This window comes from Callithrix jacchus, chromosome 9 (assembly GCF_049354715.1).
Source record: "Callithrix jacchus isolate 240 chromosome 9, calJac240_pri, whole genome shotgun sequence".
In the NCBI taxonomy this organism is placed as follows: Eukaryota; Metazoa; Chordata; class Mammalia; order Primates; family Cebidae; genus Callithrix; species Callithrix jacchus.
The window spans coordinates 72,379,571-72,397,019 of record NC_133510.1 but is presented as its reverse complement, the minus strand read 5'-3'; the positions used below and the strand labels follow the sequence as shown (position 1 = coordinate 72,397,019).

At 35.4% G+C, this 17,449-nt stretch overlaps 1 protein-coding gene across 4 annotated transcripts in view; it reads right to left on the bottom strand.

The window, feature by feature from the left end:
* Positions 1 to 7,076: 7,076 nt before the first annotated feature.
* RAB3IP (RAB3A interacting protein) overlaps positions 7,077 to 17,449 on the bottom strand; it is a 76,571-nt gene continuing 66,198 nt past the window's right edge. For all 4 annotated transcript variants that reach the window (XM_002752755.6, XM_078336853.1, XM_009004201.5 and 1 more), the window contains 5 exons: positions 16,807 to 16,935; positions 15,455 to 15,567; positions 11,362 to 11,461; positions 11,206 to 11,275; positions 7,077 to 8,898 (listed from right to left, as the gene is read on the bottom strand). In XM_002752755.6, coding sequence (XP_002752801.2) covers positions 8,816 to 8,898; positions 11,206 to 11,275; positions 11,362 to 11,461; positions 15,455 to 15,567; positions 16,807 to 16,935 — 495 coding nt within the window. In that variant the 3' untranslated portion in view covers positions 7,077 to 8,815. The remainder of the gene's footprint in view (positions 8,899 to 11,205; positions 11,276 to 11,361; positions 11,462 to 15,454; positions 15,568 to 16,806; positions 16,936 to 17,449) is intronic.

Below are 17,449 nucleotides of genomic sequence, written 5' to 3'. Positions count from 1 at the left end.
GTGTTTTGTTTTCACTGCTTACCTATAATTTATTTAATCATAGCCTAAGAAAATACAATTATGAAATTAAATTATCCTTTCAGCCCCTTCCTTTTCTCTTTTTTCCCAACTATTTGGAAAAAATAAAATAAAATAGTACCATAAAATAATCATATACCCTTCACCTACACTTACCAATTACTGACACTCTCTACGTATTATATACATAAAATATATATTTATATATGTTTTATATCTTTATATATATTAATTTTCTAAAAGTATATAAAACTTTTCTTATAAAAATATATATTATATGAGTATATATATTTTATATGTATCATATATATATATATATATATGACTTGTCTTTATCGATCTGAGGCTCAGTGTGACCTTCAAAAGAAGCTCCTAACCTTTTTTCTAAGCTAAACTTAGTTTGCTCATTTTCAAGTAACTAAATGTGTATGAAATTTTAAAATACATGTTTGAAATTATGTCACCTATTAATTCTAATAATGGAACAATAGACAAATTTGGAAAATATTATCATCTCATATATAATTTCTTCCAGTCTCCAAAATATTTATTTATTTATTTATTTATTTTTTTTTTTTTTTCACGGAGTTTCGCTCGTTACTCAGGCTGGAGTGCAATGGCGCAATCTCGGCTCACCGCAACCTCTGTCTCCTGGGTTCAGGCAATTCTCCTGCCTCAGCCTCCTGAGTAGCTGGGATTACATGCACGCGCCACCATGCCCAGCTAATTTTTTGTATCTTTAGTAGAGACGGGGTTTCACCATGTTGACCAGGATGGTCTCAATATCTTGATCTCATGATCTACCCGCCTCGGCCTCCCAACGTGCTGTCCAAAATATTTTTTATGGCTTTTTGATTTCTGCTTAAGGATCCAATGGATGCCCATGACCTGTCTTTGGTTATGTCTTTTTTAAATATAGAACAGTCCCCTTGTCATTTTCATGATTTTGAGTTTTTTTATAGTCCAGGCTCAATGCCTTGTAGAATATCCCATTTTCCAGAGTTGTCTGTTATTTCATTATTAGAATTAGTAGGTGACATAATTCCAAACATATATTTTAAAATTTCACACATATATACATTACTTAAAAATGATTGAACTAAATTTAGCTTAGAAAAGGTTTAGGAGCTTCTTTTGAAGTCACACTGAGCCTCAGGTCTATAAGGACAAGTCATCAAGTCGTTTAAAGAAATGAATTTTCAACAATTGTGTGAAGCTGTCTGCTGGGTGCAGGAAATAAAAAGATGAATAAGGGAGTATTCCCTGCCCTCCATAAACTCAAATCTAGGGCCGAGAAAAGCACAAGTGACTGTAACTCAGGGCAGACTGATGCTGGGACAAATGTCTCAAGAGAACAGAGGAAGGAGAGTAATATAATCCGGGAGGAATTGGAAAGGTGCCACAAAGAGCTAGGATGTAAATACACTTAAACAGTGGGTAGGGTGGTTTTTTTTATTTTTTAAATTAACAAATAATAACTGCTCATATTCATGGGGTACACAGTGATATTTCCATACATATAATGTGTAGTAATCAGCTCAGAGTAATTAGCATATCCATCATCTCAAACATTTATCATTTCTTTATGTTGGAAACATTCAACATCCTCCTTCCAGCTATTTGAAACTATTCATTCCTGTTAACTACAGTCAACCATCAGTGGTACAGGACATACTAAACAATAAGTATATTTCTTGCAACATGAGCAAAACTTTGAAAGGCAAAGAGCACAGGTACAGAGATTGTGTGCCTAGTGCAGTGAGAGAGATTGGAAAATAGGCTGAAGAAAGATGGTGGTAGTTTATTTCCAATTTTTATGGATACATAATAGTTGTACATACTTATGGGGTACATATATCTTTGAGACAAACATACAATGGTAATAATCAAATCAGGGTAATTGGGGTATCCATCACTTCAAACCTTTATCATTTGTGTTGGGAACATTTCAAATCCACTCCTTTAGTTATTGTGAAATATACAATAAATTACTGTTAACTGTATTTGACCTGTTGTGCTACCAAACACTAGATCATATTCCTTTTATATAACTGTATTTTTGCACCCATCACTCAACCCCTCTTTATCCTCACCTCCCAAGCCCCATTGCCCTTCCCAGCCTCTGCTATCCACCATCGTATGTACTGCTTATGGTGGTAGATTCTGAATGTAATTTGATTACATGCATCATATTCATTCTAAATGTATCTACTGATAGTTTCTATCTGGGTGGTTGTGGGGCATGATACAATCACAACTAACTCAGAGAGATTTCTGTGTCAGAATGTGTTGGCTGAGGCAATAACCAAAGTTTAAGCAGTTAAGAAGCTACTGCAAAAGCCAGGTAGGCTGTATTCAAGCCTGAAGTAAGGTGATGTAGAACAAAGCTGGTTACTGACTGGATATAGGCAGCAAGGATGAAGTCAAATGATTTTTTAAAGGATTTATGTGCCTTTAAGTAAAATATGAATTAAGATGCCTAAAACATGTAGCCTCTGGTTAACTCTAGACTCCAAGGGAAGCTCTCAGCCAAGTTTCCTGGAGGCCACTGGAAATAAGACATTACATTATAATCCACTGCCAAGTGATGATTCTGGATCCTGTCCACCAGTTCACCCACAGACTTCATGTTCTCACCAGCACAGTGAGGTGGCAGGAAGCACCACAGAGAAATAAATTAGACTTCAGTTAATGGCCTGAGAAGCTAAGTTCAGAATCGGGGTTCTGAACTTAAATACCTCCAAGGCCCAGCAGACAAGTGAGTAAAGTGGGTCTCTCAGCCTTGGTGTCAGGGAGACACGCCAGGATGGTGGGCCATAGAGCAAACCAGTAGTGCATGCCCTGTTCAAGGGTGTAGCCACCCAACAGGTGGAGTCACTCAACTTCACCCAAGTGTTGTCATTCAAGAATGTGGGTTCAGTGTTGTCAAAACAGCAAATTTTAAAAGAGCAGCTTGAAATGCAGATTTTAGATTTCCTAACTTGTAATGTTGGCAATTGTTTAAAAACAAGATGGATAAACAGAAAAATAAACCAAAACACTGTCAAGGACAAATAACACATCATGTGAAAACATAATGGAGCCCACAAAATACAACCTTTGTGCCAAGATCTGCAGAAAGTGAAGAGAATTGAGAAGGAAGTTGTTGGGGGGACTAGAAAATCTCTATTAATGAGTCCAGAGCACTCCTCTGAGAGCACAATCCAGCTGTTGGAAATGGGATTTAAGTGGAAATTCCTCTGTTAATAACAAATATGACACATATTTCCATGATTATGGTCTTTATGTCTCTGACATTTTCCAGCTCTCTTGACATCCCCATTTTGCATAGATTCAGTGAAGAGTTGTCCTCTTGAATAGTAATCTAACCCAGTTGTAGTTTGGGTTTGCTTTGGTATTGACATTTTCTAGAGAGCTCCAACAGATAAACAGATAAAAACTGGGCTACTTCAGTTAAATCTGGGATGTGGTGATGGGAGCCTTGTCTCCCTCTTGAGACTGTCCCTGAGAACTGTAGTTCTAGAATCTAATCCTCATGACCTCAGACGTTCCTCTGGAAGTAAACTGTGTGTGAACTTGCTCTCCCTTGAGAAGCTGCCTTTAGGAAGGGTTTCAATTCTTTAATATTTTAGCAAACTTGCTCCTCTTCTACTGTTTTTTAGTTTTGCAAATTTTCATGAAGTTTTTTAAAGCTAATGTTCATATTATTTCTCTGTTAACAACTACCACTATGAAAACTTTTCTATTGAGTTTGGATTTTTTTCTAAGTGCAATGGCAAGCCACTAAAAGGGCTTTAAGCAGGGAAGGGACGTTATATGATTTTTGTTTTAAAAAGATTCCTGTGGCAGCCATGTCAGTGAGTGTAGGAGGGCATGAGTAGATGAAAGGATAGCAGACATTAGCGCAGGAGCTCGGGTGAAAGATAATTGATTGCTTGGACAGAGTGGTAGCAGTGGATATGGAGGGAAGTGGACAGATTTAAGATGTTTCAGAGACAGCTGATAGAATTTGCTGATAACTGGATTGGGAGTGACAATGACAAAGGAACCCAGAATAAGCCCAGAATTTTGTTTAAGCAACTGAGAATTCAGCCATGGCAGATTTGTAAGCACAAAAGTTAAACACAAATACAAATTCATACTGCATTGGACTCTTTTAAGCAGTGTCTTACTTTTACAAAAAAGAACATTTTATCTAGGAAAAAATGCAACAATGAAAATCTTTGAAAACAAAAGCCTATGAATAAAAGCAGACCCATTTTAGACTCTGGATGCACAGAACAAAAACACATGGGATTCTTGTGGTGGTGATGGGAGTAAGCAAAGGTAACAGGTTGCAAGTTATTTAAAGGATTAAGATCCAATGTTCAGAAATCAAATCTTGTTCTTCCAGTGCAGATCCTTAGTCAAAGGCTGTGAATTGTCTTCAAGCCAAGAGAAACCATGAAGAACACTTGATTCAGTCTTTAATGAAGGTCAGAAAGGAGAGGCCTAACCTTCCCTGTTTTCAGGAGCCAAACCTGGACCAGAATGCAGGTCTGAGTGACTCTCAACCCAGAACTGTCTCCATTAAGCCAGGCTCTCACCCCAGCTCTAAACCAATTTCTAAAAACTTGTCCAAGAGTCTCCCTCTTTAGAATTGGTGATCTTGGCAATTAAATTCTGTGTAGAAACACTCTCCTGAACATAATAAGCATGCTGGTTCTTCCTTTTCTGTTGCTTTGCTCTTCCTAACAGTTCCTCCTTTCGTCTTTGCAGGCTGCTGCTTCTCTGTCATAGTAACTCAGAGCTCAGTGCTGTACTTCATCTCCAAAATGTCCCTGAAGCTCCCATCTGATCCTATGGCTAACTACTCCCAAAATTATCTCCTGGACTGACCTTATTAAATTTACGCTTGTTTATCTAATACCTACTTAACAACTCCACTTTGATGCTCAGTGGGCACCTCACACTTGATGTATTGTCCAACACTGAAATTCTGTCTCTGTTTTGCACGTACCCAAAATTTCCCCCACCATATATTCCCCATCTCAACAAACTGCAATAGCTCAAGCCAAAAGCCTAAGATTCTTTCCTTTCTTCTATCTCAAACACAATTCATCAACAATCTTGTCAGCTTTAATTTTTCATTTTTGGAATGAAGGCACATATAATTGGGCTAATAATGCTTGGTTCATAATACACCACCGACATTCCATGCATAATTCTTATTCATTTGTTCGTGCATTTATTTTGTTTTTAAAATTTTTTAGGGGGGGGCACGCTCTATGTTGCCCAGGTTGGAATATAGCAGCTATTCACAGGTGAAATCATAGCACACTAGAGCCTTGAACTCCTGGCCTCAAGGGGTCTTTCCACCTCAGACTCCCAAATAGCTGGGACTACAGGCACGCAGCACTACAACCAGCTCACGTATTTACTTTTAATGACAAAGGAACCACCCCAAAACCCCCCAGGTAACCCAGCAACTAAAACATTACCAGTGACTTACTATAGATTTGCTCCTCCTCTACCTGTCTCACAACCAGAGGTAACCACTATCTTGAACTTTATTACTACTTTTTAAGTTCTGTCACATGTCAATGCCTAAACAGCTGTTCAGTTTTAGCTGTTCATGACTTTTATGTCATCATTTTCTCAGAATTGCTTTTTCATTCTGAATTACTGTGCTGCATGTAGCTGGTATTCATTCATCTTGCTGCCACGTAACAATCATTCTGTGAACATATTACACCCTCTGACACATAAACATTTTAATTTATTCTAGAATATTCTTCCGTGTATTCTGGGGAACTTTATGCAAGCATTTTTCACGTATATACTGAAAAGTGAAATTGCCAATTCATGGGTATACAATTTTTTTTTGAGTCAGGATCTCACTGTCACTCAAGATAAAGTGGCACAACCATGATTCACTGCAGCCTCAACCTCCTGGGCTTAAGCAATCCTTCCACCTCAGCTTCCCTACTAGCCGGGACCACAGGCATGTGCTACCATGCCCAGCTAATTTTTAAAATATTTTGTACAGATGAGGTCTCCCTATGTTGCCCAAGCTGGTCTTGAACTTGTGGGCTCAAGTGTTCCTCCTACCTCGGTCTCCCAAAGAGGAGGCATGAGCCACCAGGCCTGGCCCAACTTGTCGAGTGAATGGTTTTTGACAGTGGATATACCAATTGATACCCCTATCGGCAATATGTGAGTGATACCATTGACTAAAACCCTCTCCAAAACTTGACTTTGTTGTGTTTCTTCATTTTCACCAATCAAATGAATTTTAACATGTCACTGTCATCTTCATTTACATTTTCCTGATTAAGATGAAAACCTCTTAATATGTTTATTGTCCCATAATGCACTTCCAATTGCGTGGAAAAACTGGTTCAGTCTTTTCCCCATTTCTGTGACACTGTCCTTTTTTGTTGGTTTGTAGAATTTCTTATACATTCTTGATACTATTACCGGCTATAAATGTTACTATCTTCTCTCAGTTTGTAGTTTGGCTTTATTTTTTATTTTTATTTTTTAGAGATGGGGCCTCCCTATGTTGCCCAGGTTGGACTTGAACCCCTGGGCTCAAGCAATCTTCCCACCTCAGCCTTCCAAGTTTTGATGGACAGGATTTTTTTTTTTTGCGGAGACAGTCTCTCTATTTTGCCCAGGCTCATCTTGAACTCCTGGGCTCAAGCAATCCTTCTGCCTCCACCTCCCAAACTGGTGGGATTACAGGCATGACACCATGCCTAACCATTGATGCACAATTCCTAAGTTAAGAATTTATAATACAGCATAACTTATTTTATTTTATGGTTATCTTTTATGGTTTCTTTCTGCTTCCAGTCTAAGAAGTTCTCCCTAAAGGGAATAGAATCAGGAAGATAATCACTTATATTTTCTAAATATATTTCAATTACATTTAAATCTATAATTCCAATACATTTTCTACATCGTCATCCTGTCTCAATTTTAAAGAGCATGCCTCTAATGTATCAGGTTGAAAGTATTCTTCCCTTTATAAATTACTGAGTTATTATTAATAGGTATACTGATTTTCTTTAGTCTTTTTATTTATCCTTTTTAAGTCACCAACAAACTTTTCCCGAGTATTTGATTACCTTTCCTTCAAATCTCTCAGAGCATCTCCTGGATTTGTTTCTCTTTTTATTTAGGTACTTTCTCCAAAAGTGGTTTTAGTTTGTTTGGAAAATCTTCCAAAGCCTTGATGGCACATGTTTTTATTAATGCCCTCACATTAGAATAACTATTTTCAGAACATAAAATTCTAGGTTCAAAGTTTTTTTCATGCTCAATTTCATATTCTTGAGCTGGGCATGATAATGATGGTTTTTACTATAACATACTCCAATGTCCTTTTGTCTGTGGGCTCCCATCCAGCTAGGTGGCTGAAGTCATCTACAGGTAGGATTGACCAAATCTCTTAACAGGACTTCAGAAAACCAGCTCTCTCATACACTGCTACTGTGAATACAAATTGGTTAACTTTTCTGAATGGCAATCTAACAATACAGATCAAACACTTGAAAATACATATATATCTTGACTCAACAATTTTATCTCCAGGCATCTACATGAAAGAACTCAACAATGTCCAAGTGTACAGATAAGGCTACTCATCACAGCATCATCATATAAAAATAAACTGAAACCACCTCATCTCCAAACACAATTAAATTATGTTAAAATTCTATCAACAGAAATTAGGATGTATAGGTTTGCCCACAGGAAAAAAGTATTTAATGCTTAGATTTAAAAAGCAAAAAAGCCTCCATTTTGTTTCAAAAATATGCATATGTAAGTAGAAAATACCTGAAAGCTGAAAGGGTACTCTCCAAAAATATTAATAACAGCTTTCTCTAAACAGAGATTGAAGTGATTTTTCACTTTTTCTTTTTGCTTTTTTGTACTTACTATATTTCTACCACAAACCCCTTTGCTATAATTTCTCCAGTTGAGTCAGTTTTACAATTTGGAACACAGAGATCAAGTGGTTCTATGATCAGTGTATACTTTGCATGTACCATTCTTTCAATCCACATCCCTCCAAACCCTTTTGACACACATCAAACTCATTTACATCTATGCTCCTCCAATATCATTATAATGGTCAAAATATATAAAACAGGAATACACTACACATCAAGACGCTCAGGAACACATCTCTGGGACAAAATTTGACTGCCTTCTATTATATTTTAATGAATCACCAAAATAAAGGGATTCTTTCAATTACAGAGAGCAGAATAATTAGAACAGTAACTTTCAAACTTTGTAGCAGCAGAAGTATTTCTTCAAATAAATTCTTTTTTGAAGCCCAATATATAAAACAGACAAAAATAAAGCCATTCTAGAGATGGGGGCCTTGGAAAGTGAGTAATGTTCACTCAGCCTTCTTCCTTGCCTCTCACAAGGAGGGAAACTGCTGTGTAGTTTGAAAATTACTATTTAATACATTCTGCTAACCCTAAATGCCATGTCAGAGCTAGAAGAGAAAACATACAAACATTCAATCTAACATTTATTTATTTGTTTTTTTTTTTGTTTTTGCAACTATAAATTACATTCACTAGTACACCTGTAATTCTTCATAGTGTGTTCAACTAAGGAATAAGCAGACACAGCATAGGTCAGTTTAAAAGAAATCATTGTATTTCTTAGAGGAATTTGCAAAAGGGGAAAAAGTCTTAGGCCCACTCTCTGGAAATAAATATGAAGTAACCATAAAAATATTCAGCCATTTTTCAGTTATTTAAGGAGTTCATGCATGGTCCCACGCAGAGCATCAGAGTTCCTCTTTGAAATAACCCAGCTTTGCCAATGACATCTCTTTTCTCAACTGCATAACTTCCCAAAACATCTGATCGACTGTACAAACAGAAAAGAGAGATATTTAAATCATAAAATACCATCTTCATTATGTTTAATGTTTTGCTGAAAACTTGTTAGCTGAAATGTCAATTGTGGATTTCCTAAAGATGTACCTACATTTTTTTCAATAATTCACATAAACTTTTCCACAGACTTGTGACCATCCCAGTTTTATCAATAAATAAAGCAAAAGTCACCAGTTTTGTCACAATTATTTGTTAAATACATCAAAGACTATCATTTTAGCTCAAGAAAAGGTAGCCATTTCAGTGTCCTGAGTAAATGTCAATGCTGTTACCTTAAATTAGTATATTAAATGCTCAATTATTTGAGTTATTCTCTAACTTATGATTCTTCTTGCTCTACTTTGCTATGTTGTGGTCATTTTACTCTTCATTAATACTAACAGAGGGTGAAGAGGAACAAAAGCAAACAAGACAATCCAGAAAACTCAGTAGCATTGTTTGTGAGTCATAAAAAGGCTTTGGATAAGGCTCAAATTAGAAATAAAAATGCATGTGGAAGATGAACTGTAAATTCAATTACCTGTACTTTTTTAAGTTCCCACTCTAAGTGGAAAAACATTGGTTCCTTATTTCAGACAATAAAAAGTCTCTCTTTACATGATCAGATTATATTCATTTAGATTAATGGTTCTCAATCATCGAAGATTCCAGTACTACCACTGCCACCACTACTCACCCCCTGGCCACCCGAAGTCCATTTGGCAATGTATAGATAACACTTTTCACTGTCCCATCTGGGGGGTGCTAGAGGTATCTAATGAGTAAAAGCTAGGGATGCTATTAAACATCCTACAAATGCACAAGACAGTCCCCACAACACAGAATTATCCAGCTCAAAATATCACTAGTGCCAACGTTGAGAAACTCAGCTTAAGATTTAGCTGCCCTAAATCTTTTGTTGGCACAAGGCACATATAGTCAACAGATTTTAAGACTTGTTTACAAGTAAACAAGACTTGCTTAATACTTGTTTATAATAAACACACATAGTAAATGATATGTACTAAATATCATGAAGTGGAAGAGTGACAGAAACAAGATACTACTTTTATTATCATCACCCTCACCATTCATTACTCGTAACACTTTCTTCCTATTTTCATAAAGTAAATAATCTTTCATCTTTCCTACAAACTTCTTATTTAAACAAACAAAAATATTCTTGACAACTATACTTAACATAAATTTTCTGTTCTCTAGCTTAAATGATATTATCCCCCAACAGGTATTCAAAAAGATTTCAGTTTTATTAACGTCAAAAAAAGTATTATACCATTTAAAGACTGCTTTTATGTTACCAAGCCTTTCGAAATTCAACATTAATTAGGTTACTAGGTTAACATGTTTTATCCCTATTGTTTTAGGCATCAAAATCTAACTATCTAAGATTCTAAAGAAATATAACATTTTTCAGCATACCAGAACTTGAGAAAGGCTAAACTAAGTTTTTACCAGCATGACTAATTTCTCCAGAGATTTAAGATTCACTGGTTTACATGATTGAAAGACGGTAGGCTTCAACTAGTGTTTAAGCAAGATAATATTTTCAGTGCCTAAAAAATATAAAGAAGGAAATTTCGCAAAACTTTAAATGCAAACTGGCATAGACTTGTCCCTAGCCCACTATCTGCTATTTTTATTTTTATACAATCATTTGTACTCGAGAGATACTCCTTTGGAGCTGTCAGGTCTTATTAGTTTTTATGTCTGATATTTATAGTTATAAAACCATATAAAACTGTATTACAAAATATTAACACACTTGCATGAGGTTGGTTCTCCTGGATATATCACCTGTACATTTCTGCTGATTTAGAATATGATAATCTTTATGCCATTAAGAATTATCCTCATGACTGCTTTATTAATTCATACGTGAAAGCAGAATATACAGGGAAAACTTAATTGTTAGCTCCATCTTGGTTTCCGTCAATTAAAATAAATCAGACCACTCTGTGGGCTTGCTCATTTTCATCTCTTAAAGAGTCGATTCAGTGAGCGTGGAACTCTTCACATTTACCATCTGGTTTATCACATACCCCTGATGAGTTAAAACTAATCCTGCTTAAAATTCAAAATTAAGAGTAAAATGAGGCAAATAAAACTAAAATATTTGTTTAAAGACATTTGTTCCCAAATTCTCCACAAATTTTATTAGAACTATAGAAGGAATTCAATGTAAATGCACCAACAATAAAGTTGATACATGCATTACTACTACTTCCTATACTTTTGCTGAACTTTTATGTAAAGATTTTAATTAATCAAGAACACTCACCATCCTGCTGCTTAACGAGTCCCTGCTGAATGTATCGAATGTATGTAAAAAAGTTACATACAGAAGTGATCTAGGCCAAATGGAAAAAATGTCATGAATGGTCAAATGTATCATGTCAAAGCAAGCTTTATTAAAATTCATGGTTAAGTCACTTACCCTGTATCTGCAAAAAGGAGAAATATAATAATAGTTGCTTGAGTCCCCTAATTTAATTCTGTGTTTACAGGACTTACTCTGGCCAGTAAGAGCACATTTTCTGTAAAATAATGATAAATATCAGTTTTTTTAAATTAAAAGCATTTGCCCCTACCTTCTGTACAAGTTGCCTACTCATTCAGTTAGATAACAAATATTTAAGAACCTGCTATGTACCAAACACAGTTCTAGATGCTGGGCTACAGTGATGAAAAGGACAAAGTCTCTGCCCTTGTGAGACTTACATTCTATTAATAGTATAAGTTTAATGCCATAACTTTAACCACAATTCTAGAAACAGAAACTAGGTGTTTTCCATATATGTCCCATCTTGGAACAAATTTACAAATGAGTAATCAGCTGCAGGACAGCTCTCAGCTTTCCATCAGGATTTCAACTTCTCAGTTGAAAATATCCTCATGATGTCTGTTCAAGTCTCAAAGCATGTTGACAGCTTGCAGGGTAATAGTTTCCAGATGGGGTATTTGTTTATTTGGTTGGTTGGTTGCTATTATGCATTTAATGTGGGACCTAGGGAGAAGTACAAAGGAATAATCCACCTTACAAAAATACTGAATCTTAACCATCGTATAACAAGTTCAAGAAATTTCACACCACTCTTTCTATTTGCATATGACAAAAAGCTAAAATTTTATATGAGGGCTTCCTGGCTGGGATTAGGCTATCAGCCTCTTGAGGGCAGGGGCTTTGATTCATCTTTAAATGCCTGGCACCAAGCATGTGCCAAGAACACAGCACACATTCAATGACTGACCCATCTGTTACTCTATGGCTCTGTGAGGTAAAGCTGGCATGTCTATCAGGCTGGACTTGTAGCAACCTAGTTGTCACCCTCCTAAGCTAGAAACCTGGCTTAATACAACTATCACTCCCCATCAATGCAAAATTAGCATAGCTCTAAGTAAAGTGAGTAGCCAGTAGCATTTTATGTGACAGAACAAATCATATAGTAAATACATTAAATAACAATGTTTTCGTGATACTTAAATATAATACAAATGTGCCTCTATATTAAGAAAACACACAACAATGTGTAAATAGGATAATTTTTGAGGTGGCAATTAAAATCACAAACCAATTCCTATCTTTCTTCAAAAAGCTATTTCTTTATTGTTTCTTTATTAGCAATTCCTTTAATGATCTGTAACAGTATTTAAAAGCACTAACTACTAGCTTGAGGAGGATGAAGATCTAGAAATTTAAAGCACAAAGTGTTGGAAATCTGTGGAACTTCCAAAGTCTAATCTACACAAGAGGAAAATGTGCCATCAAGCTGCTAAAAATCAATTTATATACTATTCTTCTGGAAACAGATATATGCCTGCTGGTCTACTATTTAGTTTAATTTTGAAATGGATCTGGTAAGGTGGCTTTAAGTATCAACTTTTAAAACAATAAGTGTTTTTTTTTTAACTTCTAAGTTCAGGAGTACATGTGCATGATGTGCAGGTTTATTACATAGGTAAACATATGCTATATAGGTGTTGTGATATACATTATTTCATCACCCAGGTATTAAGCCTAGTATCCATTATTCTACCTGTTCCTCTCCCTCTTCCCATCCTCCACCCTTCCATAGGCTGCAGTGTGTGTAGTTCCCTTCTATGTGTCCATGTGTTCTCATCATTTAGCTCCCACTTGTAAGTGAGAACAGGTAGCATTTGGTTCTCTGTTCCTACATTAGTTTGCTAAGGATAATGGCCTCCAGCTCCAGCCATGTCTCTGCAAAGGACATGATCTCATTCTTTTTTATGGTTGCATAGCATTCTATGGTGTATAGTGTTTCTTAAAAGATCTCATTTCTAAGCCATTTTGTAAACTGGACACACTACTATATTTGTAGTTAACCACAGATTCAATGCTAATAGACCTCTGACCTCCAACTCCAATTTTTCTTTCCAAATATGCTACATACACTACATTAATATATCTCTTTAACTCTAGACCCAAGATTTCAAATCCTTGTTTGGCCATTTTCATGTGAAAATGTCAACATGTCTACATCTAGACCTGTAATCTCCTTCCACAAACCAAAGTCTTTCCTGTTAATTTCCACAATCACTTCAAATCAGTCTTCCAGTCAGACATCTCTAACTCCTTTCTCCTTTACCCATCCCCCACCCCAATCTAACATTTCTTTCTTAAAATCTCTCACATCTTCTCTTTCCTCTCCATACGCTCACCATCCTCTGAACACACTTTGATTTCTTGTTTCTAGGCCTTCAGTTGTATATACTGCTCTTTATCCAAATTCCCCTTATGCTTCAAAAATCTCTCCCTTCAAGAAGAGTACCTAATCATAGCTGAAATGATCTTGTCTTCTTCAAAGCCCTCAGTGTTGTGCCACTGATTTAGTCAATATCTTCACATTCCAGCTCACAAGAGCTACGGCCAGAGCCATACTTCACATTTCATTAAAGAAGACACTATCTTCCTTCAGTTTTTTCCAAATGATATGCATCACAAATGCCTTGATTTCTGGCCCGATTCCCACAAGCACAGTATCCTTAAATTTTGTAAACTGTTCTCTAAATCTAAACTAATAATTATTTTACTAAAGATACTATAAATCCATTTTAGTTTGATATCCCCATTTGTTATCATTTATGATATGTGCACATGTATATGTGTGATATATAATGCAAGCACAAATTTTAAACTCTACAATAAAAACTGTCATATGCTATATTTAAAATGAGGCATAATTTAGACTTTAAAAGTACAAAAACTGCTATGATTAAATTTAATTCTCCATATTTGAGGTGGAAGGATCAGAAAAAAATACTCTTGTGTTTGTAGAATTTAAGAATGTAAATACTTTCCCTAAAATTCAGAGGCTACTGTGGTACAGGTGTGGCACTAGGGGAGTGAGGTGGACATGTGGCTTACAGAGCAAATCAAATATATGACTAGGAACCCTCCAACAAATCGTCCCCTCAATAACAACATTCTGTAATCTTGTGGAGAATGTAACGAGCATTAACAGGAACAGAAAGGCATACATAATCCCCAGAACAGCTTTAACACAGACTTCATTGGTTCATCTCAACCAGTCTTTTCCTCTTCGCGCTTCAAAATAACCCTGACAGCAGTCAGTTATGCTTTCTATGAGCACTCTCAGGCTTTCCAGTTCCCTATATTGATCTGGCTTTTAGCATTTAATAAGCATCTTTCTCAAAAGCTTTCAAAGTCATTTTCTAAATAAAAGGCAAGACACAATTATGCTGTTTTAGGCAAAACCTTTCACCTTTGCCAGATGCGTTAAGCACTGTTGTTTTCAGTTATTCCTCCTCATAGGACTGGATGGGAAAAAAGTCTGTCCTCTTATGAAATGTGGGAGTCTTATCTCTGAAGGTTTATAATTCTCAAGTAAGATTCACATATGAAAGATAAAACTGATTGTTTATTAAAGTGAGAATCCTTTATAAACATAATATGAAAGAAGAGAACTCAGCAAGTCTTTTTGGTACATTGCGTTCATGATTGATATGATTTAGTCTTAACTCAGTATCTTCCCAAACTATTTTTGATGGTCACCTTCAGAGAGAAGTATTTTATACAGAAACCCAGGACACATGGCTATATATATGTGTGTAATAAACAAAAATTCTGCTTATGACCCACTAAACTGATTTCACAATGCACTGATAGGTCACAATATGAGATACACACACACACACACACACACACACACACACCCCACCACTCAGGTTTCTATCTCTAGTCCTATCATATATATATATTATTGCATTGAGTTGGTGCCAAAGTAATCATGCTTGGTGCCATTACTTTCAATGGCAAAAACCACGATTACTTTTGCACCAATCCATAATTAAAACCGCTCTCCTTTGATGCTAAATCTGAAATACTATATTCCACAGTGTCTCATGGATTCGTCTTTGGGCTACACAGACTCTAAAGAGAAATCTGAGGGAAATATAACTACATTTAAAAGCAGAAAAACTAAATAACTGCAACCCAAAACATTTCAAAAACTCAGTCACTTTCACAAGTTATGCATGGAAAAACCTACTTTGGTCCTCCACATTCAACTGCAGAAGCTTTCACAAACCGGATAGGTTGTAATCCCACTGGTTCAATGCTTAGAGTATTGTTTTCCACAGCCTCCAGAACAGCAGAAGCCAACTTAAAAAAATATATATTAGATGTTACACTGGCAGAAAAATATAAAAATTGTATTCTACAGTAAACTAATTTTATAAATTATTCTCCCAAGTTCCACTAGCTTTGCTTTAGCAAATGAAAAAGAAAAAAATCACACAATTTTGGTTTATTTTCTAATCCAAACACTGTTATGAAAGGCAATTCACTTATGGTAAATAACTATCCTCATTATCTGGACAAGGATTAAAGGTATTAATTCCAGCTTCTGTTCATTTTTTACCCACAATTAATATCTACTGTTAATACCACTTCAAAATTAATATCCTAAAGCTTTATTCTGCTAAATGTATACAGTATTTTTAAACACTGATCATTTATAACACACTAATATATATTAATTAGCTATATATTTTCTGAATTTGTATTTACGTGCACAAGAGTGAGTCTACAAAAGAATTAGCTGAATTATCCAACATTAAATGCCCAGATGAAGATGGCAGGAATTATACTAGATTTGAAACAGGCAAACTTCTGTAGTCTGTCAAGGTTACTATTACTGAATGGCCTACCTGAAACCAGATACAGAGCCACAATGAACAACACATATTCATATCAAAAGTGTGAAAAATTTTCATCTTAACTTCTGATAAGTAATATTACAATTAAATCCTTGAAATGCTTAACATAAGACTCTTAGGATTAAATTTCTTATACTTTAATTGACAGGATATTTGTAAACAAACCTTTCACATGTAAGAACAAATTAAAATTACAGCTTTAAATTTTTATACTGCCTTATTTTTCTAAGTTTTTTGTATCTACTTAATCTACTTCATTTTATCCTTTTAACAATCCTGTGGCATGGGCAAAGACATTACTTTTCCTGTTTTAAAGTTAAAAAAATAAGATTTTGAATCATGTACAGATAGACACAACAGATGCCTTTAACTGGGTGTGCAGAGAACTTCCCTTACACTGAACCTTAGATTGCAAATCAAGAAATAAGCCCTATCCCCCATATCTAGTTAATACCTGACTCCAACGCAGTACATGTTAGCGTGAATGAGTCTCTGCTTATATAAGGATGTTCAGTAACTGAATGCCAAGAAATTATCATAATTCTAATATGGAATGGCAAAAATAGTAAAACATGACATTTTATAATAACTTATTTATGTAAGAGATATTAAAATATATATCACGATTTAGTTTTAAAAAGATAGAAACAACTATAATGTATTCCTAATATGAAAAAGTTACCTCGCTTTTTGAGAATGTTAAACATGGAAAGATATCTTCCTGGTAGATTTTGTCTAAAAAAGGACATGTCCTGTCCATTGTGGGCTCATCCTTCCACAATCGGAACTCATTATACAAGGATAAGTCAGCCTATCAAACAAACCAAAGGAAAACACAAAAACACTTTTTAAAAAGTACAAACATAACCACTTTACAAAATCAAAACTAATTTAAACATTACTAAAAAATGCTCTTCATTTAAAATAATAAATTGAACCACTCTTGATTAGTTATAATACCTCGTAGCAGTTTTCCTTTTAAAAAATGACTCCCAAATAGCCAATTTGCCTTTTTCTATTATCATCCACTACCACGTTCAATAATGCTAACATTACCCTCACCCTGAGCCCCTTCTCCCATCCCCACAAAAAAAGCTGGAGTTCCTCTTAAGACACAAGTGGCACTCTATTCAGATTATAATAAATGATGACAAGTCTTTTCTAAAAATAATAAAAAAGTAATCTGGAACCTAATTAATTGAAGTGTCTGAATAAACTGAGACTGGCTGAACTGTGAAACCTAGTTTGGGATCAAAAATGACACTAATTGTTCTACTATCATTTGAAGGCATCCCCAAAAGAATTGTCAAAACATTTATTGCAGA